This window comes from Tursiops truncatus, chromosome 8 (assembly GCF_011762595.2).
Source record: "Tursiops truncatus isolate mTurTru1 chromosome 8, mTurTru1.mat.Y, whole genome shotgun sequence".
NCBI lineage: Eukaryota > Metazoa > Chordata > Mammalia > Artiodactyla > Delphinidae > Tursiops > Tursiops truncatus.
Window position 1 is genome coordinate 94822184 of NC_047041.1, and position 27224 is coordinate 94849407.

General features: G+C 40.6%; 1 protein-coding gene and 1 non-coding gene across 14 annotated transcripts in view; one reads left to right on the plus strand and one right to left on the minus strand.

Moving 5' to 3' along the window:
• ATG13 (autophagy related 13) overlaps nucleotides 1-27224 on the plus strand; it is a 61756-nt gene that overhangs the window by 8263 nt on the left and 26269 nt on the right. For 12 of the 13 annotated variants that reach the window (XM_033860598.2, XM_073808878.1, XM_033860602.2 and 9 more), the window contains 9 exons: nucleotides 12703-12784; nucleotides 13751-13831; nucleotides 14222-14341; nucleotides 18691-18737; nucleotides 20241-20381; nucleotides 23642-23682; nucleotides 24620-24716; nucleotides 25020-25118; nucleotides 25925-26018. In XM_033860598.2, coding sequence (XP_033716489.1) covers nucleotides 12716-12784; nucleotides 13751-13831; nucleotides 14222-14341; nucleotides 18691-18737; nucleotides 20241-20381; nucleotides 23642-23682; nucleotides 24620-24716; nucleotides 25020-25118; nucleotides 25925-26018 — 789 coding nt within the window. In that variant the 5' untranslated portion in view covers nucleotides 12703-12715. Of the gene's footprint in view, nucleotides 1-12702; nucleotides 12785-13750; nucleotides 13832-14221; nucleotides 14342-18690; nucleotides 18738-20240; nucleotides 20382-23641; nucleotides 23683-24619; nucleotides 24717-25019; nucleotides 25119-25924; nucleotides 26019-27224 lie in introns of those variants that run through there. The other variant, XM_073808880.1, reaches the window with a different exon arrangement.
• TRNAG-CCC (transfer RNA glycine (anticodon CCC)) lies at nucleotides 15291-15363 on the minus strand. The gene has a single exon. It is a non-coding gene; the product is annotated as a tRNA-Gly (tRNA).

A 27224-nucleotide genomic window follows, 5' to 3' on the forward strand; every position in this document is an offset into this window, starting at 1 on the left:
TTGGATCTTATATCTGTGTACCTTACTGATGTATTCTTTTGAAGGTTTGAGAGTAACTTCCCCACCTCCCAACCTTGCCATGATAGATGGCAAAGCTCTTCATTGCTTCTCTAGGATTCTTCTGGCCTCTGATCAAGGAGCACTTGGCTCTGGGGTTTTCTGCAGGGGAGGTTTCTACCTGCCCGTAAGCTTGAGGTATGATTCCCTCACACCCCACTCTTGTTCTCATGTGTTCATTATAAGAATCTGACCTTGCTCTCCATAAACCTCAGCTCCCTGGCATCAATTTTCCCTTATATCTATGGCTTTAACTTACCTTTTTTTCTGGAACCTGGGATTTTTCAATCTTTCTGGTTTAGCTGCGTATCAAAACCTTTTTATTGTCATATCTTATTTGCATTTTTATGTATCTGTAGTGGGCAGGGGTGGGGTGTGACTGATAACATTAGTTTAGTCCACATTGTTGTTGGATGTCCTCCGAGTTTTGAAACTCATATCTGACATGGCGCAGTGCATTGAACTCCTTGTCTCCTTCACTCTCAAGGCAAGGATATCCTGTGATGGGAACTTGGAAGTATAGCTAGAGCAGTCATTCAGATGTTTGAAAAACTGTATTTGAAATAGGTCTACAAGGAGATAGAAAACTTTTATGCTGGGTGAAAGTTAGTTAAGAACTTTACCCTGCTATAGACCATTTGATGAGGATGGATTTTGTTTGTTAGATTTTTTTTGAAAAATGTAAGATATACAGAAAAATTGTAAGAATATTAAAGTGAACTTTCATATACTCCTTTTTTTTTTTTTTTTTTTTTGTGGTACGCGGGCCTCTCACTGTTGTGGCCTCTCCCGTTGCGGAGCACAGGCTCCGGACACGCAGGCTCAACAGCCATGGCTCACGGGCCCAGCTGCTCCGCGGTATGTGGGATCTTCCCGGACCGGGGCACGAACCCGTGTCCCCTGCATCGGCAGGCGGACTCTCAACCACTGCGCCACCAGGGAAGCCCCAACTTTCATATACTCTTCACCTACATTCATACATTGTTCTCTGTTGGCCACATTGCTTTACTTCTTTCTGTATGTATCACATACTGTATAATAGAACAACGCAGGATTTCTTACTTTTTTCTTTTCCCCTGGACTCTTGAGAAAAGTTACTTGTATCTCTTAAGACAAGAACATTGAACAGGGGCTTCCCTTGGCACACACACACACACACACACACCATGCTAGTGGTAGAGGGAGGATTCCAAAATGGTGATTGCACCAGTGTCCATGTGGTAGAACAGGCTCCCAAAAATGGCTGCCACAAGTATCTATGTCCCCAGGGTGAACTCCAGTTGCCTTCTGCCTCTCCAGGAGACTCTTCAAGATTAGCAGGTAGTTCTGACCCAGGGTCCTTTGAAATTACTACTTCTGCCTTAAAGGTCCCGGCACATGTGAGAGTTTGTGTGCCCTTTAAGAGATTCCATTCTATTTCCCACAGCCCTCTGGTGCTCCTAGATGTAAGCTCCACAGGCCTTCAAAGCCAAACATTCTGGGGGCTTGTCTTCCTGGCATAGGACCCCCAGGCTGGTTAGTCCAGTGTGGGACTCAGACCCCTTGCTCCTTGGGGAGAATCTCTGCAATGGTAATTATTCTTATGTTTGTGGGTTCCTCAACCGGGGGCATGGGTTGTGACTGTACTGGGACTCCCCACTCTTACCCATCTTGTTGTGGTTCCTTCTTTATATCTTTAGTTGTAGAAGATCTTTTCTGGTAGGTTAGGGTCAGTTAGGGTCAGGGTCTTTTTTCTCAATAGTTGTTCTGTACATAATTGTAAGTTTTGTGAGAGGAGGTGAGATCAGGGTCTTCCTACTCCACCATTTGGGGACCTCCCAATGTGCAGCCTTCTAACGTTAGGAAGGAACGGCAGTTCTGGTCTGAGTGGGGTCATGGAGTGGGTGTAGGGCTTAGAGTGGGGTCTAACTGCTTCTTCCGTGGACTTTCAAATAATCCTCCTGTTTTCAGCCCCATCTGCCACCCTACTTTAGTAGCTACCTGGTGACTAATTCCTTAGACTTTCTTAGGTTCTTTGGTTCAGAAGAGCTTTCTTTGTTTAGGGTTTCTCCCGCTGCTGGCTTGGATATCAGCTGTGCTCTGCTTAGTCAGTTATCTATTCCTTCTACTTTCTACCTTCCCGAACTTTGATGTTGTTATCTCTTGTCTGTGTGTATGCTTTTTAAGTCCTCCACCCTTTTTTTAGGAGTGAGCAGAAATAAACATTGAACCTTTATCCTTTACCAGTCTGTTTACTTTTTCCCCCCAATATTTTGTTGACATCTTTCATTGTTATTTCTTCTTCTGGGTTTATTTATAGCTTTTATATTTCTGTGCTTTTAATTGAGGATTGGGAAAGTAGTTGAGATAAATGGGTTTTGTCTGCCTAAGAAGAACTCGTATTTTTAAAATTTAAAATTAGCATTTCAGTATGAAAGTAAGTAAAAGATCTAAAAAACCTGTCTATCCAGATAACTGTACTTTTCCTTTACCTGATTGTATCATTTGCACTTGAACAGTGTTGTAGAATCTTCTGTCTAGTATTTGGGAGTTGGTGATTATCTACAACCATTACATAATAATGGGAAACTTTATTTATTTAGTAATGGCATCTTTTTTTCTTTTTCTGTGTGTGTTAAAATACAAGCAACAGGGCTTCCCTGGTGGCGCAGTGGTTGAGAGTCCACCTGCCGATGCAGGGGACACGGGTTCGTGCCCTGGTCCAGGAAGATCCCACATGCCGCAGAGCGGCTAGGCCCATAAGCCATGGCCGCTGAGCCAGCATGTCCGGAGCCTGTGCTCCGCAACGAGAGAGGCCACGACAGTGAGAGGCCCACATAACAAAAAAAAAAAAAATACAAGCAACAGAATTTTACCATCTTAACCATTTTTGAGTGTGCAGTTCAGCAGCATTAAATACATTCACATTGCTGTGCAGCCTTCACTATCGTCTGTCCCCATAACTTTTCATCTTGTAAAACTGAAACTCTACCTATTAAACAGCAACTCCCCATTCTCTCTTCCCCCCAGCTCCTGGCAACCACCATTATACTTTCTGTCTCTACGATTTTGACTACTCTAAGTACCTCATATAAGTGGAATCATACAGTATTTGTCTTTTTGTGACTAGTTCTTTTCACTTTAGCATAATGTCCTCAAAGTTCATCCATGTTGTAGCATGTGTCAGAATTTCCTTCCTTTTTAAGGTGGAATAATATTTCATTGCATGTATATACCACATTTTGCTTATCCATTCTATTTTCAGATAATTGTTTAAAAACATTTTAGTTTGGCACAAGTCTGCACATGTTCTAAACACTGTGGGAACCTGACAGAATTATTTGTTGTTATGAACTTCTGTTAATGAAAATGATGTGTAGAGAATGTTGCTAAATTGAAATTGCTAATCAAGGTCCAGTAAATAGTTTTTGTTATTTGTTAAATATCTTAAGCCTTGAAGAAAGGCCTTAATTAAGTGAGGTATTTCTCAGACAAGAAAAGCTACAAGTGGCAAGTCTGGGGAAATAGATTCTGATGAAGCTTGAAGGGACAGCAATATTAGGAGCATTATGATTCATAAATATACTTTTGGCCTAATTAAGCCATTTTAGAGGTGACCTCTGGTAAATTGAATCAAATATATGTGGGTGGGAACCACATAGAACTTTTTGTAAATATCCAAAAATCATACATAGTAATTGGTTTATGTCCCTAAGGCAAAAAACTTTAATAAGGTAATAAGTAGCGCTGATGAGCTTGCTTATTCAACATATTAACAGGAAAGGGACATGAGATTTGAATGCTTGTGAAACCTTGCACCTCAGATTGGCACTTGAACCCATGTGCCGGAACTCGAACCCAGACAAAACCCATGGTCTTCCAACTGAGATCACACACATGGTTTCAGGACTTAATGAAGCTCAGTTTCTTGATGTCTCATAGCAGAAAGAATTCAGTGAGAGACAAAGTGATACGTAAGAAGTGGATTTATTTAGAGAGAAACACACAGACAGAGTGTGGGCCATCTCAGAAGGTGAGAGCGGCCTTGGGGGAAACACACTCCACAGACAAAGCGTGGGCCATCTCAGAAGGTGAGAGAGGCACCAGGGTATGGGATTGTCAGTTTTTATAGGAGTGGGTAATTTCATAGGCTAATGAGTGGGAGGAGTATTCCAGCTATTTTAGGAAGGGGTGGGGATTTCCAGGAATTGGGCCACTGCCTACTTTTTGATCCTTATAGTCCGTCTTGAAACTGTCCTGGCGCCTGTGGGTGTGTTATTTAGCTTGCTGATGTGAGCGTGTACTGAGGCTCAAGGTCCAGTGGAAGTCGACTTGTCTGCCATCTTGGACCCATTTGGTTCTAATCAGTTTACGTCATGTCCTCAGGCTATGTCATTCTTTCAAAGGTTGTGCCCTGCCTCCTTCCCTCCTATTTCACTTGCAGAAGAGTTTGCTATGTAATTGAGAGACTAGAATGCTGAGAGGTAAAGTGGCCTTGACTTAAACGAAGTGGTAACCTAAAAGCCCTACTTTGGCTTAGTCTTCTAGCAGCTGATATATTTTCTTAAAACCTGTTCCATCAAGGGTCTTTGGCAGTTATAACATGTTGGTGACAATGACTGATATGGGCAGTGGTCTGTAAAGTCTAAAGGAAAGAAAGTCACATACATTCATTGTCAACTAAGAAGGCCCTCTCTAGACTCTTGGTGGCAGAATTCCAATGTGCTTGTTCCTGAGGTAGAGAAGGATATATGAAGCTAATAGTGGGTTGATATGATTTTATTTTCCCAAAATGGTCTCCTTGTAGGAAAGGCAACATGTTGATCACTTGATGCTTCTTTTATCGACTTGGCAGTTTTATTTCTCAATTAATAAATGGGATTTATGGTATGTAAACTGTCTCTTGTAAGTGAAGTCCCCCAAACCTTGACTGAACTAATAAAATTAGTTTCCTGAGCATGTACATCCAAGGACTAGATCCTTGTCCAGGATCACCATTTATTTGCTAGTTTCAGTGACCAAGATCTTTCCTGAAAGTACCAGCAAGCCTCTGATCACCTTTGCAAAATCATTTTACCTATTTTCCCCGCTGACTTTGTATGTGGACTCTTGAAGGTCAGACTGAGGAGTCTGCCCAAAGTTCTGGCACGTAGGAGCAATATGATGACATAATGCTTTATTAGACTAGCCTTTCAGTGGTTTACCTGAGGTTTACAGTATAATCTAGAAGGAGGTGTTGGGAAAGAAACTTTTCCTATAACCTCTTGGATTCAGCAGATGGGGGTGTGCAAATTAAACCAACGAAAGATAGATTAGCAAGAGAAAAGACAGTTTATTAATGCCTGCAAAGTGTATACCACAGGAGTGCTCAGTGATGAATAGCTCAAGGAGGTGGTAAAAATTTGGGACTTAAATGTCTAACTCAGTAGGAGAAAGAGAGGGGAGAAAGGTTTTATAGGAAGAAAAATTAGTTTCTTTAGGAAAGAAGAATGGGTGTTTAGGAGAACAAATGGGAAATAAGAAAGTTTGTCATAACAGACTTTATCTTGTGTGGGTGCAAATGGTCTTTCCATCTTCTTCATGACTATGAAACTCCCCCAGATAGGGGATTTATATTAGGTTTATGTTAGGTCTCTCTCCTGGGGTAGAAGCCAACCTGAAATGGGAATTTATGGCAGTCCTCATTTCTTAGAAGTTTCCGCTTTTAGTCAGATAAGGGAAGCTCTGAGAAGATTTCTTTTCTACATCTGTTGAATCTCAAATGTCTTCAGCTAAAAATAATCTTTATGCCAAAGTGGCATATTTTAGGATGGCATAGCCTATCCTCTTCAAAGGTAAAGTAACTAACCGAGAGAGTCTCTTCCAGATAAGGAATGAGACTTGGATTAAGGTGGTTATCTATGGAAATGAAAATGCTGCTAATATAAAGGATTTTGTATAAGCATAAGTTTGAAGGATTCAGTAATTGGCTAGTGTAGTAAAGGGCAGAAAAAAAGAAAGAATTCAGTGTTTTTAATGTTTGTACCAAATTTCCGTTTATATTCCTTGGAGCACTCAAAGAAGGAATTTTGCAAAGTGCAAAGCAAAAGTAAACTTTCTATTACATTTCTATTGTAAAGGATGAACTAATATCCTTGATAGATAGCCTAGGCCTAAGGGGACAATAAGCTCTGATACCTTTGAGAGAACTTTTTCTCTGTGGAGACCACCCTTTTTGGCTCAATAACTAACTCTAGTTACATAATCCTTTGAGTGCTTCCAGTGGTACAAAAAGTCACAAGAGTCATTGTGCCATTATAATGTTTGTGCTTTGGTAGATGCTCTGGTAGTGGGAGCACTTCCCCACTTCAGTGTAAGATAGGGGCAGCCCAATCCTCCAGCACTGTTCTTATCTCAGATCTGTTGCTGTGTTGCTTCAGGGCCTTGAGCTGTTTAACCCTTTAAAAGGTCTTTTTATTTTTACTTTAATATTTGTTAGTGTTCTTTCAACCAAAATTAGGAAGGCCTGAAGGTGGGTGTACATGTCAAGCATATTATTTGATAGGCCCCCAAAGATGAGTCCTTTGTAATTTGATCAGTAGATTCTCCTGTGGATCTCATCAGTTATTTCTTCTCAAAGGTTTTATTTCTCCTTCATTGGTTTCTTCCCACCCCCCACCTATAAATTTGCTCAGATATTCCTATCCTACAGGGAAAATCCTTTTAACAGAAAAGCTTGAGCTCTTTTCCTGTCTAACATCTCAGAAGTAGCTGAATCCATTCCTCACTACCACCCTAAGAAACTCTCCTCTCAAAGGTCATTAACAACGTAATGCCAAGTCCAGTGGCCTTTTCCTCTTGAGAATGAAGGAATCCAGAATATGTCATCCCAAAATATGCCTCTTTGACATAATTATTTTGAGCTGAAGGCAGTTAAGAAGCAGCAAATGCAGGAGAACCTTTCACTGCCCTCCCGTTTTCTGCCTAAAGGCAGGATATAAATTCCCCTTTTTTACTGGAGACAGATTCTTATCAGACCTGAGAAGACACCAGAGAAATCTGCAAACAAACCTTGCTCCCTTAGTTTCCTCCCACAGCCTGCACCCTTGAATGCCTAAAACTGCTTTCCTTTGTCCTGTCATTTCTCTATGAAGTTATTATTCTTTGTTGAAGACCCCATATGAGCCATAGTTCTAAGCCACTGCTTTGAGTTATTTTTTGTTGAGGTTTCTCCTCTGTGGTAGGTGCTGCATTAGTCAGTAAACTGTTTTGCTCTTGTTAATCTGTCTTTTTGTTGAAGGAGTCCCAGCTCAAAGTTTAATATGCGTAGAGGTAAAGTTTTGCCTCCTCCACAAGAACTTACACTGTTTGACCATCCCTTCAATCTTGAAACTTTAATTTCCCCTCAGTTTCAATGAAAACTTCTCAGAAATCATTTTATCTCCTATTTCTCTGATTAGTTCTTGCATTTCTTTTTGTGGTTCTTTTATGCAAATACTTTCCAAGGTCGTTGTTTTTTTTTTTTTTTCCTGTTATCTCCCTTGGTGATTTCATCTGTTGCTATAGTTTTAATAATTCCTTCTTTTTTGAGATTTATCTCCAACTTTAATCTCAGTCTTAACCTTTTCCATTAGCTTCAGATTTAGCATTTTCAGACAGATCTTCAGGTGTTTCTAACTCAACCTATTAAATAAACTGAACTGATAGGCAAAAAATAGTGAACCTTGATCCCTAACGTACACCACATATACAAATTAATTTTCGATGGATCACGAATCTAACTGTGAAAGGTAAAGAGTAATGTTTCTAGAAGAAAATGTAGGAGAATATTTTCATGACTTTGAGATCAGCAAAAAAATTTTTAACAGGACACAGAAAAGTGCTAACCATCAAAGAAAATGTTAATAAATTGGACTTACTAAAATAAAGAACCTCTGATCATCAGGAAACTCCATAAGAGGATGATGCTCAGCAATAAAAAGGAATGAACCATCGGGACTTCCCTGGCAGTCCAGTGGTTGAGACTTCACCTTCCAATGCAGGGGATGCAGGTTCGATCCCTGTGGGGAGCTAGAATCCCACATGGCCTTGTGACCAAAACATGGAACAGAAGCAGTATTGTAACGAATTCAATAAAGACTTTAAAAAATAGTCCACATCAAAAAAAAATTAAAGAAAAAAGAAATGAACTATTGACATAGAATATAACGTGGGTGAAAAAATATATAACATGGGTGAATCTCAAAATGATTGTGTTTAGTGAAAGAAGCCAAAGAGTACATACTGTATGATTTAATTTATATAAAACTCTGGAAAATGCAGGTAGGGATCTTTAGTGATAGAAAGCATATCAGAGGTTGTTTAGGTATGGGGGATTATGGGGGCGCGGCTGGAGGGAGGGAGTATGAAGGAACATGAGGAAACTTTGGGGGAGTAATTGTTATGTTCACTATTTTGTGGTGATGATTTTACAGTTATAAACCTGTCAAAACTTATCTTATACTTCTGATATTGTCAATTATACCTCAATAAATCTGTATTTAATGTGGACATAAAAACCACCCAGATGAGAAGAGGTGAAGGCCATTTATTCAGAGCTTTCGGGTAGCAGAGGAGTCAGTTCCAGCGCTTGCCTTTGGCAGAGATGCAAAGGTAGGTAGACCACTGGGGAAGCTTTATAATGGAAAAAAGGCAGGGAAGCCTTCAGGAATGTCCTGATTTGGGGCTGTTGGCACAAGGAAGCTGTAGGCAGCCTGACTACAAGTGGGGGTACTCTATATGATTGGTTGGGGTACATATTTGGCTTTCTCTGGTTGGTCCTAAGTTGGAAGCAGGGATAAAAATTAGGGAAGCTGTCAGTTAATCAAGTCCTCGCTGTTTGGGGCCAGTTTTTACAGGGGTTATCATTTGACTTCCTGGACTGGTTGCTAGAGATAGTCTGACTTCCTTGACTGGTAAGTGTAGATAGTAGGTTGGCTTTCTGGGCTGGATTTTTGCAGATTGTGGGTCAGAGCTCTATCTTTATATATATAGTCTGGCCATTGTCCGTTAGTATGTCGTGACTCTCACGATAAGAAACAAATTCCACAAGAAAGGCAAGCCACGAACTGGGAGAAGGTATTTGCAGTACATATCCAACAATGTACTGAATCCACTATATATTTTTTAAAACTCCCACAATTCAGTAAGAAAAAGACAACCTAATTTTTTAAGTGGGCAAAAGGCTTGAACTAGCACTTTATGAAAGAGGATATCCAAATGTCTAATAAACATATGAAAAGGTATCATTGGAGGAAAGGCAGTCATCATTTCATCTCTAATTTAATCATCAGTCATTCAATGCAGATTAAATGAAATACCACCACACTCCTACCAAGATGGCTAAGGAATCAGCAATACGAAGTGGTAGTATAGATGTGGAACACTGGGAGCTCTAAGGTACTGTTGGTGGTGATGTAAATTGGTACAGATCCTAGAAAACTGTTTGGCAGTATCTATCAAAGCTAAACACAGGCATACCTTGGATATATTGTGGGTCGGTTCCAGATCACTGTGATAAAGTGAATCACATGAATTTTTTTGTTTCCCTGTGCATAGAAGTGTGTTTAAACTAAACTATAGACTATTAAGAGTGCAATAGCATTATGTCTTAAAAAAAACAATGTACATACCTTAATTTAAAAATACTTTATTACTAAAAAATGCTAGCCATCATCTGAGCCTTCAGTGAGTTGTAATCTTTTTGCTGGTGGAGGGTTTGAAATATTTTGAGAATTACCAAAATATGACACTGTGACACGAAGTGAGCAAATGCCGTGGGAAAAATGGCGCTGATAGACTTGCTCAACACAGGGTTGACCCAAACCTTCAATTTTTTTATTTAATAAATTTATTTATTTTATTTATTTATTTTTGGCTGCTTTGGGTCTTTGTTGCTGTGCGCGGGCTTTCTCTAGTTGCGGCGAGCGGGGGTTATTCTCTTCTTTGCAGTGCGTGGGCTTCTCATTGCGGTGGCTTCTCTTGTTGCGGAGCATGGGCTCTAGGTGCATGGACTTCCGTAGTTGTAGCACGTGGGCTCAGTAGTTACGGCTCGCAGGCTCTAGAGGGTAGGCTCAGTAGTTGTGGCGCATGGGCTTAGTTGCTCCACAGCACGTGGGATCATCCTGGACCAGGGCTGGAATCCGTGTCCCCTGCATTGGCAGGCGGATTCTTAACCACTGCGCCACCAGGGAAGCCCCTTCAATTTGTTTTTTAAGAAGAGGAGGTGGCAATATCTGTGAAGCAAGGTGCAATAAAACAAGGTATGCCTGCATATGCATACTCTGTGACCCAACAACAACACTCCTGGCTCTACATCTGATAGCAGTGAGTATTTATATTCACAAAAACTCTCATGTAAGAATATAATAACCGACTTCCCTGGTGGCGCAGTGGTTAGGAATCCACTTGCCAATGCAGGGGACACGGGTTTGAGCCCTGGTCCGGGAAGATCCCACACGCCGTTGGGCAACTAAGCCCGTGCACAGCAACTACTGAGCCTGCGCTCTATAGCCCATGAGCCACAACTACTGAAGCCTGCATGCCCTAGAGCCCGTACTCCGCAACGAGAAGCCAATGCAATGAGAAGCACACGCACCACAAGGAAGAGTAGCCCCCGCTCGCCGCAACTAGAGAAAGCCCGTGCGCAGCATCGTAGACCCAATGCAGCAAAAAAAAAAAAAAAAAAAAAAGAATATAACAGCTAAAAGCAGGAAACAACCCAAATATTTATCAACAGTTTAATTTATAAATTGTGGCATATTCATAAAATGGAGTGCTACATAACAATGAAAAAGAATAAACTGCTACATGCAGCATTATAAATGAATCTTACAGACATAATGTTGAATAAAGGAAGGTACACAACAGAAGAGTTAATACTATTTGATTCCATTTATAAGAAATTCAAAACAAACAAAACTAGGGGCTTCCCTGGTGGCGCAGTGGTTGAGAATCTGTCTGCTAATGCAGGAGACGTGGGTTCGAGCCCTGGTCTGGGAGGATCCCACCTGCCGTGGAGCGTCTAGGCCCGTGAGCCACAAGTACTGAGCCTGCGCGTCTGGAGCCTGTGCTCCGCAAAGAGAGAGGCCGCCACAGTGAGAGGCCCGTGCACCACAATGAAGAGTGGCCCCCGCTTGCCACAACTCGAGAAAGCCCTTGCACAGAAACGAAGACCCAACACAGCAAAAATAAATAAATTAATTAATAAACTCCTACCCCCCAACATTTTCTTAAAAAAGCAAATAAACAAACAAACAAACAAAACTAATCTATGGTGATAGAGGTCAGAATCATGGTTGCTTTTTGGTGGTTTTATTGACCAAGGGAACACAAAGGCACCTTCTGGATTATTGGAAATGTACTTTAACTTGATCTGGGTTGTCATTATATGAGTGTTTACATACAAAATGTTTATTGAAATGCACCTAAGATTTGTGCATTTCACTACATGTAAGTTATACCTCAATAGAGAACAATGTTTTTTTTTAACTTGTATTATTTCCTGTTTCAACTCTATCCTTTTGTTTATACCTTTCCTTAAAACTAGCTGTCCCTCTGGCTTTCTTGTTTTTCTGAAAGCCCATTAAACTTTTTGCACTCAGTCCTTAAATCCTGTTAGCTCTTCCTTTAAAATACTTCCCATCCATACTATTTCCAAATCATGTCTGTATCTGTATTAGAGTTTTAGCCTTGACCACAAGCCTGAATTATTGCCAAGGACCTAATTGGTTTCCCTGCTTTCCATACTCAAAACTATTCTACAATATGCCAGCAAAGCTATCATCTAAAGCACCATTTGGATTGTGTTGCTTCCTCTCCTCAAAAGCCTTGAGGGTGCTCCCATTTCTGGCATATTAGATGCAGGTCAGTCTCTAGCACTGTATATAAGTCTCTCATGATCTGGCCCCAGCCAGCCATACACAACCGCTGGAAAATTGGCATACTTAATAGTTGCAAACCCAGTTTGCTCTCTGTGGCTTATACGCCTTTGTTCACGCTCTTCTCTCTGTAAATGCTTTCTTCCTCATACCAGCCCCTTCTCAAAACATTTTAACCTGGGGGTTTATGATGTACTTCGTGAAACTCATGAACTCCCTGAATATACCCAAAGTTTCTATATTTGTGCATTTTTTTGGAGAAAGGGCTTGTCATGTCATTGGATTCTCAGAAGGGGTCCAAAACCCACCCCCACCCCTACCCCACTCCCGCCCAAAGTTAAATTGATTTACTGGCCCTTTGAAGGAATGTTAACTCACTTTATGTTTTAATAAACTTTTTGTCTCATTAGCACTTAGTCTTCAATATGCTGGGTAATAAAACTTTTTTAATAGGTAAGTAATATAACTTTTTTAATATATAAGTTATATTTAAAAGCTCAAAGTTTCAGATTCAGGTAAAATGGCTTGTCTCATCTATTTTTAAGGTCTATAGATTTAGCTCTTTGTGTGGAATTTATTTTGCTCAAAAGATAGTATGTATTTTTCACTTTGGTGTCTTTTAGTCAGGGGGGAAATTTTTTTTTACCTCCTACGTGACTATTCATACAGCTAGTAGACAATACCATCTCTGTATGCTTTGTTGTAGCAATCCCTTTTAAAAGGTATTAGTCACATTTTTCAACACTTTTTTTTTTTCTTCCTGTTTTAGATTCCTATAGGCAATGGAAACTGATCTCAATTCCCAGGACAGAAAGGACCTGGACAAGTTCATTAAGTTTTTTGCCCTCAAGGTACTATATCCATTCTCTTGAGCCTAGAACTGTTAGAAATAACTTCCGTGCTTCTCCCTTTTTGGAAATATAGCATAACAGCTTGCAGCTTGCCCATTTTAAGGGATACTTCTGTCTGTTGTAAACCAAACTGTGAAATTTGGGGGCGGTACTGGGGGTGTAACTAAAAAGTAGCTTCCAATTTTCCTCAGCTACTTGTTCAAAAAAAATTTTTTTTTGCAAGCCTGTTTGCAGAAATGTCAAACTTATTATGCCAGGTTATTGGCACAGTATGTTCCCTTGGGGTGGGAACAAAGACTGCGGACTGGAATGGACAGCAGTTTGGGCATCTTTCCGTAAGCATCAACTACCTCTGAAATGTCTCACTTTCACTTATTGTTCCCTTCTGGGTAAATGAAGAATTAAAACTGAATTTTGAATGCTTTAGAAGGCATATTTTCCTAAATCTAAAAATCATTTCCATCACTCTCACTCCTTCCTCTCAACCATTGCTATGTAAGAATAATCCATGCAGTAGATTCTGGTTGTAAAATTAGTTGGAAGACTTTTGCCATATGGGCCAAGTCATATGAATAATTGTGGAATCCTTGGTTTAAATCAACTATGATTACATAAGTGTATGGCAGTGAATATTTAAACCTATGGTTGGACTTGTTTTTCTATGAAAGTCAGAGCCATCATGTGCAACTTTCTTTCTGCCATGTGAGAATATTATAGATTACAAGCCTCAAATTGTAATTTCTCTAATTGGTTGACACTGTGCCCTCAGGAATATTTACAGTGTTATTTTTGTGCCATGTTTTTTTCCTACGTGTTCTTGAAGGTTTTAAATCCTACCTTTCCTGAAGTATAGTTATGATCATTGGCATCTTTTAAATCCTGCATTGGGAGGGTTTTAACCCTGATTAGGAGCCAGATCAATTTGTTTTAACTTTTCATCTTTGATTTTTTGTTTGCTTTTTTTAGACTGTCCAAGTGATTGTCCAGGCTCGACTGGGTGAGAAGATTTGTACTCGTTCATCTTCTTCCCCAACGGGTTCAGACTGGGTAAAATTCCAATTGTTTGTTAAGGGATATACTATGGTGTTTGTCACAAGGAATCACAGTGTAGTAATAAATAATTCTATTTCTAGTATTACTAAATCATAACATTAAAATACCTAATTCCATTTGATCCATTCACTTGGAAAGTATGTTCTTCATCAGTGTTAGTCTGATGTATTTGTTTTTTGGCTTTCTGCTGTGATAGGTGAAAAGCTTTTTCAACCTGAGTTTTGGGACTTTGATGCAAGATATCTTATGGGGAAGGGAGAAGTAAATGAATGTCCTTAATCAGTCAAGAGCAATGCCTGCTTTACTCAGCATCCAATCTTACTACTTTATGTTTCCATAATGTTCCTTGTGAGTGTTTAACACAAAGTTCCTTTTGTTTTCTAGTTCAATTTAGCAATCAAAGACATCCCAGAGGTTACGCATGAAGCAAAGAAGGCGCTGGCAGGGCAGCTGCCTGCCGTCGGGAGGTCTATGTGTGTGGAGATCTCACTCAAGACTTCTGAGGTAAGGTTATGGCCAGAAGGATGTCTTTTTTTTTTTTTTTAACTTTTTATTTTATATTGGAGTATAGCTGATTAACAGTGTTGTGATAGTTTCAGGTGCACAGCAAAGGGACTCAGCCATACATATACATGTATCCATACTCCCACAGACTCCCCTCCTATCCAGGCTGCCACATAACATCGAGCAGAGTTCCCTGTGCTATACAGTAGGTCCTTGTTGGTTGTCCATTTTAAATATAGCAGTGTGTACATGTCGATCCCAAACTCCCTAACTATCCCTTCCCCCCATCCTTCCACCCCCGGTAACCATAAGTTCATTCTCTAAGTCTGTGAGTCTGTTTCTGTTTTGTAAATAAATTCATTTGTATATTTCTTTTTAGATTCTGCATATAAAGGATATCACAGGATATTTCTCTTTCTCTTTCTGACTTACTTCACTCAGTATGACAGTCTCTAGGTCCATCCATGTTGCTGCAAATGGCATTATTTCATTCTTTTTAATTGCTGGGTAATATTCCATTGTATATATGTACCACATCTTCTTTATCCACTCCTCTGTCATTGGACATTTAGGTTGCTTCCATGTCTTGGCTACTGTAAACAGTGCTGCAAAGAACATTCGGGTGCATGTATCCTTTCGGACCATGTTTTTCTCTGGATATATGCCCAGGAGTGGGATTGCAGGGTCATATGGTAGCTCTATTTTTAGTTTTTTAAGGAAAATCCATACTGTTCTCCATAGTGGCTGTACCAATTTACATTCCCACCAACAGTGTAGGAGGGTTCCCTTCCCTCCACCAGGACGGTGTCTTAACTAGGCACTCAAAGCTCTTCACACTCTGGTTCCAACTCAGCCTTTTTTTTAAAAAACAAAACTTATTTATTTGGTTGTGTTGGGTCTTAGTTGTGGCATGCGGGATCATTTTTTAGTCGTGGCATGTGGGATCTAGTTCCCTGACCAGGGATCGAACCTGGGCCCACTGCATTGGGAGTGCAGAGTCTTAGCCACTGGACCATCAGGAAAGTCCCCCAACTCAGCCTTATTCCTGCTCCTTCCCTCTCTGATCACCTCATTATTCTCTGAGGAGGTTGTGGTTTTTGTACTTATTTTTCCAACAACTTGGAATAGACTCTTCACCTTCATCTTCATATATATCATCTATATGTGATATGTTTCTACTTATCCTTCAAGACTTATATGCCCTAGAGCAGGGGTCCCCAGCCCCTGGGCCACACAGCAGGAGGTGAGCAGTGGGCGAGCAAGTGAAGCTTCATCTGCCGCTCCCCATCACTGTCATTAACGTGTGAACCATTGCTCGTATACACTGCCTTGAACTGTCCCCCCCATCACGCGCATTACCTCCTGAACCATCATCATCCACACCACCCTCCCCCCATGGAAAAATTGTCTTCCATGAAACCGGTCCCTGGTGTCAAAAAGGTTGGGGACCGCTGCTCTAGAGGATCTCCCTTTCTAAACCCTCTTTAGATTTCCTGTGTGTTTTCTTTACATTTGTTTCCAGAGTATAAATTGCTGTATTGTGGGTTTTTTTAATGTGTTTTGGTTCACCTTATTCCATGCTAGGACTGAGGCAAATATTCTTGCTTTCATGTTTATTAATTGATATCCACTACAGGATTGTGAGGGTGCATGGTATAATAAAAGGCAAATGAGTTTGGAGCTATACAGACCCAAATTGAGATCCTAGCTGAGCAACTTTGGCCAAATTACTTAACCCCACCTCCCCTAACACCACCAAAGTAACACGACCCTTCACAGTCTTGCAGAGCTATAATATTTCCTCATTTCATTCTTACTTGTAAATTACCTAATATAACATAAGGTGGGTGATCATTACATGTTCCCGTTCATACTATCCTTTTTTTTTTTTTTTTTTTGGCTGTGTCGGGTCTTAGTTGCAGCACTTGGGATCTTCGTCGTGGCATGTGGGATCTTTTGTTGCAATGCGCAGGCTTCTTTCTAGTTGAGGGACATGGGCCTAGTTATTCTGCGGCTTGTGGGATCTTACTTCCCTAACCAGAGATCGAACCCGCGTCCGCTGCATTAGAAGGCAGATTCTTAACCAAAAGTCCCTGCACTTTTATTCTTGAGGTCAGCAGCTTTGCCACATCTTATTTATCTGTGTAGTTCTTCAGTTCTTTTTGAGGGACTTCCCTGGTGGCGCAGCGGTTAAGAATCCACCTGCCAATGCAGGGGACATGGGTTCGAGCCCTGGTCCAGGAAGATCCCACATGCCACGGAGCAACTAAGCCTGTGCACCACAACTACTGAGCCTGCACTCTAGAGCCCGTGAGCCACAACTACTGAAGCCCGTGCACCCTAGAGCCCGTGTGCTGCAACCACTGAGCCCACGCGCTGCAACTACCGGGCCCGCATGCTGCAACTACTGAAGCCTGCGTGACTAGAGCCTGTGCTCTGCAACAAGAGAAGCCACCGCAATGAGAAGCCTGCGCGCTGCAACGAAGGGTAGTCCCTGCCCGCCACAACTCGAGAAAGTCCGCGCACAGCAACGAAGACCCAACGCAGCCAAAAATAAATAAATTAAAAAAAAATTCTTTTTGAAATGAGGCAGGATATAAATAAATAATCATCTCTCTGCGTGGCACAGTGCCTGGGATGGCACACAGTAGGCTCTCAATTTTGTTGAACGAATGATGTCAGTACTTGTTCCATGGCAACCTTAAGCACCAAATAAAACAAAACTTCGTATTTTTCTTTATTGAATTACCAATTTATACTGTGGATTATTTTTCTTAGCGATCCATAGGGAGTCCAAAAGGAATCCCTGGAAGAACTCTTTCCTCTCTCAGGCATCTATGTAATCCTATTCTAAACTTTTGTGATTATCCTAGAGAAACCACACCAATTTATCTTGGATACTTCCTACTGTCCAGTCATCCCTTGATTTTTTTGGGGGGGGCATGGATTCAAAATTCATCATGTCATTTAGAGATGACACTGTGATGAAAAGGATATATATTAAGAATACATATTTAAATTTGATCTAGAACAAGTAAAAAATCTCTACTCCGCAAACTAACCCGAGTTTATTCCCAAACCTAAAAGAATGGCCCTCTTACAGCTGATTCGTAAAAAGATTACTTGTGTTCAAAAGTATGTGACTATCCATCTCACTAAATGACACACAGGAGTGTTACAGGGTTAAGGGATTCTGGATTTGGTCTTTTCTTTTTCTTTCCCACCCACTAGACTAAGTCTGTTCAGAGTAACACATAGAGAGACTGAACAGTTTGGCTAAAGACATCAAATAGCTAAAAAGACTTTTAAGTAAGGAGCTTGTTAGGGTATTTAACTGTGAGTGTCACCTAAAAATATCCTCTATAGAATTGGAGGGAAAGGCTCTCTCCATGATTTGAAGTGTTGGCCTTTCTGAAGAGCAATTTGGACATACATAGCAAAAGTCTTAGAAGCATGAATATTCTTTGATCCAACAATTCTAATTCTGGAAATTTACCTTAAGAAACTAATTCAGGATGCATACAGAATTTTAGTCTCAAGTCTGTTTATCACAGTGTTGTTTGTAGTAGTGAAAATTTAGAAACAAGCTGTATGTCCAAGTATGGGGGTACTGATTGGATAAAATAATTGTCATATGTTGGAATACTACACAGCCATTAAAAATAATGTCGAATTTTAAAATTTATTTATTTAATTTTTGGCTGTGTTGGGTCTTCATTGCTGTGTGTGGGCTTGCTCTAGTTGTGGTAAGCGGGTGCTATTCTTCGTTGCGGCGTGTGGGCTTCTCACTGTGGTGGCTTCTCTTGTTGCGGAGCCTGGGCTCTAGGTGCGTGGGCTTCAGTAGTTGTGGCTCGCAGACTCTAGAGCGCAGGCGCAGTAGTTGTGGCTCACGGGCTTAGTTGCTCCGCGGCATGTGGGAGCTTCCCGGACCAGGGCTTGAATCTGTGTCCCCTGCATTGGCAGCTGGATTCTTAACCACTGTGCCACTGGGAAGTCAACTAGAATTTTTAATTATAAGGAAAATTCCATGTTGTATTTATTGATAAAAAGTGATAGGGGCTTAGACCGTGTGCAGCAACAAAAACCCAATGCAGCCAAAAAATAAATAAATAAATATTTTTAAAAAAGTGATAAAAATAGTATATATAGTATGATCTCACTTTTATTTAGAAAAATCACTGATTGAAAAAAAAAGAAAGAAAAATCACTGATTGGATTATAAGTTGATGTCTCTTCTTTTTGCTTATTTATACTTTCTAATATTTTTATAGTGACTGTATAGTGCTTTATAATAAGGAAAAAGAAGATTAAAAAAAACCTGAAATATCTTTGAATTGTTCCATCTACAGGGAGATTCCATGGAGCTAGAAATCTGGTGTCTGGAAATGAATGAAAAGTAAGTGGTCTGTCTTAGGGTCCTTCGTTGTGGTAGCTGAGGATAAAGTGCACAACATCATGTGAAAAGCAGGGCTTTGTACCAGTCATGGAGAGGGTTTTGACCACTTAACAGAGCCAATAGGTCTTTGCTACAGTTTGCTTCATGCTTGGCTTCCAGCCCAGGCACAGAGATGACCTTCAGAGGGAGTGTCAGTCCAGAGAGACTCAGACACCACTGGGAGAGGAGCAGAGAGAAAGCTGAAAAAGGATTTGTTGTTTTCCCAGAGTACAGATAGTTCTCTGATTAAATCCCTTGAGCTCTTGTAACATGACTACTCTGTTTTGTCTGTTTTCTATGTGGCAGACATCCAATAAGATTTCCCCTCACTACTCCTTTAGACATGCTGTGTTGGTCACGGATTGGAAATGCATGTTATTTTCCCCCTCCATTTTCTTCTTTCAGGGCAGATTAGCTTACTTCCTGCCCAAAGCTTTAGTTTTCAAAAAGAATATATAGGAAAATTGAGGAAATAGCAACACATCAGAAGAAAAGTCTTATTAATAAGTATGAGTGGTATGGGCATTATTTTTCTTTCTTAAATAGAAAGCAACTGCCAGGTTATAGTCCAAAATTTTAGTACCAAATACTTCTCCAGAGTTCCTGTTAGATGTATAGAGGTAAACTGCTCGTAAGATAGTACATTGAAATTGTTTGCACCTTTAGTAATACAATTGCAATATTGAATTACTGTTTTTAAGGGTGTTGCTTTATTTCTTAGAAAGATAACTGCTTCAAAGCTAGAAAAATATATTGGATACCTTTTGGTGCCCACCTGCCTTTGTCTAGTGCATGAGAAAGTGAAACTTTGGCTAGCTTCAACAATCTGTTGATAAACTGACAAAGAATTCTAACTACAACGTTAGTTCAGAATACGTTTTTGTTTTGTTTTGTTTTGTTTTTTGCGGTATATGGGCCTCTCACTGTTGTGGCCTCTCCTGTTGCGGAGCACAGGCTCCAGACACGCAGGCTCAACGGCCATGGCTCACGGGCCCAGCCGCTCCACGGCATGTGGGATCTTCCCGGACCGGGGCACGAACCTGTGTCCCCTGCATCGGCAGGCGGACTCTCAACCACTGCGCCACCAGGGAAGCCCCAGAACATGTTTTAATAATAAATTTAATCTTATACAGTTCCAGCACTTAATTTGTGACTATCTCTGTTGACTGTAATACTCTGTGAAAGGTTATTTAGACTGCAAATCAGATTATATTCTATCAGAATTTATGAATAATGCTAACAGATTTTTTTTAGATTTTTTAAATTGAAGTATAGTTGATATTCAATGTTGTATTAGTTTCTAGTGTACAGCAAAGTGATTCAATTTTATATATATATTCTAATGCTAACAAATTAATCTCAGTAGCTAGATGGAACATAACTAACATCTCTATTCATTGCATTTCTGTTCTTTGTTTTTCATTAGTGGAGTAGGAGAGTGCTGATAGTGTCTTTGCTCCTCAGGTGTGATAAAGAAATCAAAGTTTCCTATGCCGTGTACAACAGACTGTCGTTGCTACTGAAGTCTCTCCTTGCTATAACTAGGGTGACACCAGCTTACAGACTGTCCAGGAAACAAGGGCATGAATATGTCATATTGTATAGGTAAGCAGTCACCTTCATGATTCACTCATCGGCCTCATCATTTTGCACATTGTCTGACCAGCATTCAGGTATTCCATGATTAGTTTTTAGACAGACGTTTGGATAGTTGATGCTGTAGCTTTACTATGATTGTCTATCTATTCTCCCTTCTGAACCTCAGCTTTTTGCAAAGCAACCAAGTTCGTTATTCTTTTGTTTGTACACAGTCATGACTCCTGTAGAATGGATTTTGAAGTCCTACTGATATATATCTCATTTCTGGAAAAGGAAGTTAAGACTTTGAAAAACAGGCTATCCTGGGAAGACTCCACAATGTTCTATATTCCAGAGTTAGATTAAAACTTTTTGTGTAACAAACTGCTAATTCAGTGTGTTTTTAATTAGTTGTCTGTGGATATAAAGAACTGGTTAACAGTTCTTTAAGTATTTTCCTTGTAGTATTTCACATCAACATATATTTGAGTGCTTTTTTGAGGCAAGCATTGTGGTAGGCCCAAGGAAGAACTATACAGAGGCCCAGCCGTACTAGTGTTTCTAATCTAATGGGGGAAATGGTTTGGTACATGCATAGTCACAGTAAAAAGCAGGATTTGCATAGCAGTGTCAGGAAAAAAAAGTGCTGTGAAAACACAGGAAGAAAGAGTTTGTTCTGGGTGGGAGAATCAAGACAGGCTTCATGGAGGAAGTAGCATTCCAGCTAGACCTTGAGGCAGTGAAAATTTCATCTGTTGGAAGTGAGGGAGCATGATCATTCCAGGTGGGGTGTACCGCAGATGGCAAGGAACAGAAATGGGGGGCGGAAACGAGCTGTACTCAGATTGTCAAATGGACCAGAGCGGTGGTGAGGAGGATGTGTAGCAAAGTGTGAGAGCAGAGCATGGAAAGTCAAGGGTTTCTAAGTCATCCAAGACTCTGTTTCATATTAGTGATGAGCCATGGGTTTTAGCCTTTGGCTTACATTTATTTATAGAGCTGATCTTTATTTTATTTATTTTAATTAAGTAATTTATTTATTTATTTATTTTCCCCTGCCTTGGGTCTTTGTTGCTGCGCACGGGCTTTCTCTAGTTGCAGCGAGCAGGGGCTACCCTTTGTTGCGGTGCATGGGCTTCTCATTGTGGTGGCTTCTCTTGTTGCGGAGCATGGACTCTAGGCGCGTGGGCTTCAGTAGTTGTGGCACACAGGCTCAGTAGTTGTGGCTCACGGGCTCTAGAGTGCAGGCTCAGTAGTTGTGGCATATGGGCTTAGTTGCTCTGTGGCATGTGGCATCTTCCCGGACCAGGGCTTGAACCCGTGTCCCCTGCATTGGCAGGTGGATTCTTAACTACTGTGCCACCAGGGAGGTCTCTAGAGCTGATCTTTAGAAGAATTAGTATAGCAGGATGGAAGGACCAAGGATTAGAGACTTAACTAGTTCTGTTGAAATAATCCAGCAACCCTACCTATATTTGTTTTTCCAAGTCTTTAATACATTTTTGTTGTCTTCTCAGGTTTCAGGATGAGTATTCCATTTGAAAATTATTAGACTTTTATTTAGATATAATAGATTCCTTTCTAACTCTTATTTCCCATTTACCTATGCTAAGTTTCCTTCACTTTGGTTCTTCTGTAAGTAGCCATGTTACACTACTGGTCATCAGCTTAGTTAACTAGGACTCCTGGTCCTTTTCATACCTGTGTTTCAAGTCTTCATTGTATCTCTGGAGTAATACAGTATTTATTGCTCACTGATTGCTTATCTTTTAGGATTGCTTTTTGGATACAAATAGCTGTAGCTTAAACCATAGAGAAGTACGTTATGTCGGAGGTAGATTTAGCTCTTTTTTTCCTTTTTGTACTATTGGTAACAGGTTAACAGTGTAGCCTTAGACCGTTAAACAATAGTCTTGTCTTGGTTTTTTGTTTGTTTGTTTGTTTGTTTTGCTGTACTATCATTTTTCCCCTGATCCTGTAGATCTGACAATTTCACTGTAAAACTACATTGTTATAAAAAATCATTCTGAATTTGTTGTTCATCAAGACTGTATTAAAGTTTTATTGTGTACTATCTGTGAAGAAAACTTTTGCTTAGCACCTGAGTGGCATAAAGAATATAACCAAGAAAAAGTGGAACATAATCAGATTATTTAAAGCACTGTACCGATATTCAGATGAGTAGTGAGCTGATGGTCAGCTTTTTGTCAGAGGGTACCTAGCAAAATCTCCTTTGGCGACAGTTTATTAACATCATTCGTGTATTACTTTATGGCAGGAGTCAGCAAACTATGGTCAGCAGACCATTTGCTTGTTTTTATTTTTTAATATATATTTTTTAATTTATGTATTTATTTTTCTTTTTTGGCTGTATCGGGTCTTAGTTGTGGCACATGGGATCTTCGTTGAGGCATGCGGGATCTTTCATTGTGACGCGCGGGCTCTTCGTTGCGGCGTGTGGGCTTCTCTCTAGTTGTGGCATGCAGGTTTTCTCTCTCTAGTTGTGGCGCACAGGCTCCAGAGCGCGTGGGCTCTGTAGTTTGGGGCACACAGGCTGTCTAGTTGAGGCACGTGAGCTTAGAAGTTGTGGCGCACGGGCTTAGTTGCCCCGCGGCATGTGGGATCTTAGTTCCCCAACCAGGTATTGAACCTGCATGCCCTGCATTGGAAGGCAGATTCTTTACCACTGGACCACCAGGGAAGTCCCTTGTTTTTATAAATAAGATTGTCTTACAACATAGCCACTCCATTCGTTTACCTATTATCAATGGTTACTTTTGCAGTATAACAGCAAAGCTGAGTAGTTGCTACAGACTATGTGGCCCACAAGCATAAAATATTTACTAACTGATCCTTTTTTTTTCTTTTAATTAACTAATTAATTTATTTTTGGCTGCGTTGGGTCTTCGTTGCTGTGCGCCAGCTTTCTCTCGTTGTGGTGAGCAGGGGGCTATTCTTCGTTGCAGTGCGCGGGCTTAGTTGCTCCGCGGCATGTGGGATCTTCCCAACCAGGGCTCAGAGCCGTGTCCTCTGCATTGGCAGGTGGATTCTTAACCACTGTGCCACTAGGGCAGTCCCTATTCTCCTAATTTCTTAACCAGTCCTCTCCATCTACATGCCCATGTCTACAGCTTAATCAAGTGGTAGCAATATTGCACCATTAGGAGAGATGTTCATGCAGATAAGAAAAGAAGGGTTGGTTTTGTTTATTTTGTTTCTCGGTGTTTGGTATGTAGGCCCTTAGAATAAAGAATCAGGTAACATTTTTTTTTCTTGCTTCCCTACAGAATATATTTTGGGGAAGTTCAGCTGAATGGCTTAGGAGAAGGTATGTATCAAGGTTGAAAAACATTCGTAGTATTGTTAAGAGCTCTCCAGACTTCAGAGATATGCTTGGATGCTGCCTGTAATAATACATAGCTTGTGATTTTAGTATGAGTGATACAAGTAAGGAAAAGACAGGTAGGTGGTCCAAAGAGCCACCAGGGAATGAGTGAATAATTTTCCCAAAAGTTCCAGTAACTCAGTATTCTTTCTTACTCTTTATACCAGCGGTCCCCAACCTTTTGGCACCAGGGACCGGTTTTGTGGAAGACAATTTTTCCACGGAAATGGGTGTGATACTAGTGATGGGGAGTGGCAGATGAAGCTTCAGTCGCTTGCCCGCCACTCACCTCCTGCTCTGTGGCCCGGTCTCCTAGGGGTTGGGGACCCCTGCTTTATACGACTGTCTGTTTTCCTAATTTTCTACAATGAGCATGTTAAATGTCCCTGATGAGCATCAACAATTTTGAAAAATTGGAAATGAAACCAAGAACACCAGGAAAACTTTGTTGTAACACTCTGACTCTTTTCTATATTTAGTTCTGGGGTGGCAACTTGGGTGGGAGTGCATTTACTTCATAAATTGAGGTGTTTATGTGAGAAACTCCCTGTGCCCCTTTGCTGTCTTAGTAGCACATCTGGACAGGGTTGGTTAGGACTTGTTCAAGCTTTAGGACTAATCATCATTTTACCTCTTTGAAGGTAGTTTTATCTGGAAATAGAATGCTGTTTCCCCTGGCAATATTAGGTCAATATAGAATAAATTGGAAAAAATATATATACACACATACACGTATGCATGAAATTGAGGCTGCTGCACTCAGGGTGCTAAGTGGGTAATGCCAGAGATTGTACAGCAGGCTAAGTGGTTCAGGGAAAGACAGACTGTGGGTACTGTAAGTATTCTCTGGAAAAACCTACTTATTTATCTCTTTTCCTAGGTTTCCAGACAGTTCGTGTTGGGACAGTGGGTACCCCTGTGGGCACCATCACTCTTTCTTGTGCTTACAGAATTAACTTGGCATTCATGTCCACCAGGTGAGGAAAGAGCTTTGGAATCCAATAGAACTCTTCTAAAGATATTAAAGTTGTTTTCCTCCAAACCTTGTGGCTGAGCCTACAATTCAGCTTCTCCATTGCTGAACTGAGAACCCTTCTTCCAGATTGGAGAATCTGAGTGTCCCAGAGCCAATGTAAAATTTGTGGTTTATATTTAGGGATGTAGTAGTTCAGGCTCTGTGGTTCCTGCCAATAGATAAGAGGCGAGGGGCTCTCTGAGGACTTCAGGGGGACTTGACAAGGCATTCTAACAAATACGGCAATCTGTTTACTGCATTACAGGCACTTTGAGAGGACCCCACCTATCATGGGGATTATTATTGATCACTTTGTGGACCGTCCCTATCCCAGCTCCTCGCCCATGCATCCCTGCAATTACAGGTGAGGAATGTGAAAAACACTTTCCCAAACTGCAGCTAGGCAGAAGCATCCATCTTGCACAGGTCCACAGAGCACCTTTATCAGCACTCACTGCTAGGCAGGGGCACTGATGGAGACGCCATGTGGAGAGAAGCGGAGTGGCCAGCTTTCATTCTTGCTGCTGCCTATAAGGTATACCAAGACTCAGGGTGGACCAGGTCTCAGGAAATTCTTGCATAGTTTGGATCTGGATAGTAGTGATTTGACTTTTGATTTGATTTTACTTCGAGACTGTGAGAGTGGCAGTAATTTGTAGAATGTCCTTTGCAAATTAAATGGTTTTCAGGTCACCATTGGCTGGCACAATGCAGTTTTATACATCAGAATCAAATATCTCCAGACCTAGATCCCAGATAACAGAATTTTCTAGAGATTGGAATAGATTTGTATCAGGAGAGATACTGCCTTTCTGTAAAGGACTCATGAAGTTGGATCGGTTTTGTCTTTGGAGTCTAGACTTTTGTTTCACTGCATTCTCTATTGCTGATAATTCTTGGTCACAACACTGGCCAGGCTTAAGAAAATCCTCTCAAATGATATTTCAGGTAAAATGTTTGGATTAAAAAAAAAAGCCATTGTCAACCTCTAGATGCTGCTTTCTGGAAATGTTTGAAATTATCAAGGATTCAACATACCTCTCTTGCCATTAGGAACTCTGCCTGAAACAGTTCATGTCACAACTTGCATCCGTATCTAACCTCTCTTTGTATCCTTTCTGAAATTGACTGCCGTCAGTCAGTTGATGATTTCTTTTCCACTCACCATAGAACCGCTGGTGAGGACACTGGAGTAACATATCCTTCTGTGGAAGATTCTCAAGAAGTGTGTACCACCTCTTTTTCCACCTCCCCTCCATCCCAGGTAGGGGGAAACAGGATCTGGGGTGGCAGTAGTTATTTGGTACATATATGGGCCTTATGAAATGGTGTCAAAATTTAGATACAATCTCTTGGTGGTGATGGTGATTATTTCAAGGAGGTTATTTTGAGGGGTGAAGGAGAGCCTTCTTATCCAGCTGGTAATATTGCAGTGTTTCTAGTCTGTAATCATTCTTAACCTGCAAGATTACATGTAACCTTTACCTTCCTGGGACATCTGAAAATTCCCTAGAAAATCAGTCACAGAAAATCAGAAATGTGTTCTGGTACCAGAGAGGTACTCTAACCTACACTTGTTAATTTGGTAGCTACTTCTTTGAAGTGGTAAATATGGTTCCTCATAATGGAAGGAGCACAAAAGGAGCCAATGATAATTTAGCATAAAATGCCAGTAAGACACCAGCTGTGCAGTTTTTCTTAATAGTTACACAGATATCTGCCTATCTGCATTCCCTCTCTGAACATTTTTAACCATTAACTTTTCCACTCGAGTCCATCTTCAGTGTCAAATCCAGTTTCAATAAACACAGTGTCCAAACAATGTGAGAACTTCTCACAAAGAAGTGTTGTATGATGTATGTGGTACTGAGACTGCTTCAGATAAGGAATCATTTTTGCCAGCTGACTGAATTTCAGAATTTCAGGGGCACATTTCTTCCCTTCCACCCCAAGTCTTCATCTTCTATCCATTGCCTGCCCATCATCTCTATTATTTCCCTCTCTTTGCTTTCATATTAGATGGTTCTAGACATCAGTCTGTTCTACTTTCCTTGAAATTAGCCCAGATTATCCCTTTTCACCATCTGACTTGGGGGACCCAACAAATTAAGTAGCTATCCATACATTTTTATTTTCTATGTTTTCTTAATTAAGAAAAAAATTTAATTTATTATATCCTGGGTTGTTAGGTATTGGATTAAAATTATAGTTCTAATTTGTTTTAAAAGCAGAAGTTAAAAAAAAAAAAAGCAGAAGTTAAGCACAAAAGCTAACTGGTGTGTGAAGCACTTTACAAAATCCATGGATCACTATTATTTCTGTTGTCCCAGTTTAGAGTTAAAGAGATTCTTGTTGTAAAGTTACCTAGACAGTTTGGTTTGGGGGTGTGGAAATGGTTTTTTCCCTCCACCTATTAGTATATGTAGGCATGGATGTCACCATTGCTCTGGGAGGGGGTAGCTTCTGGTAT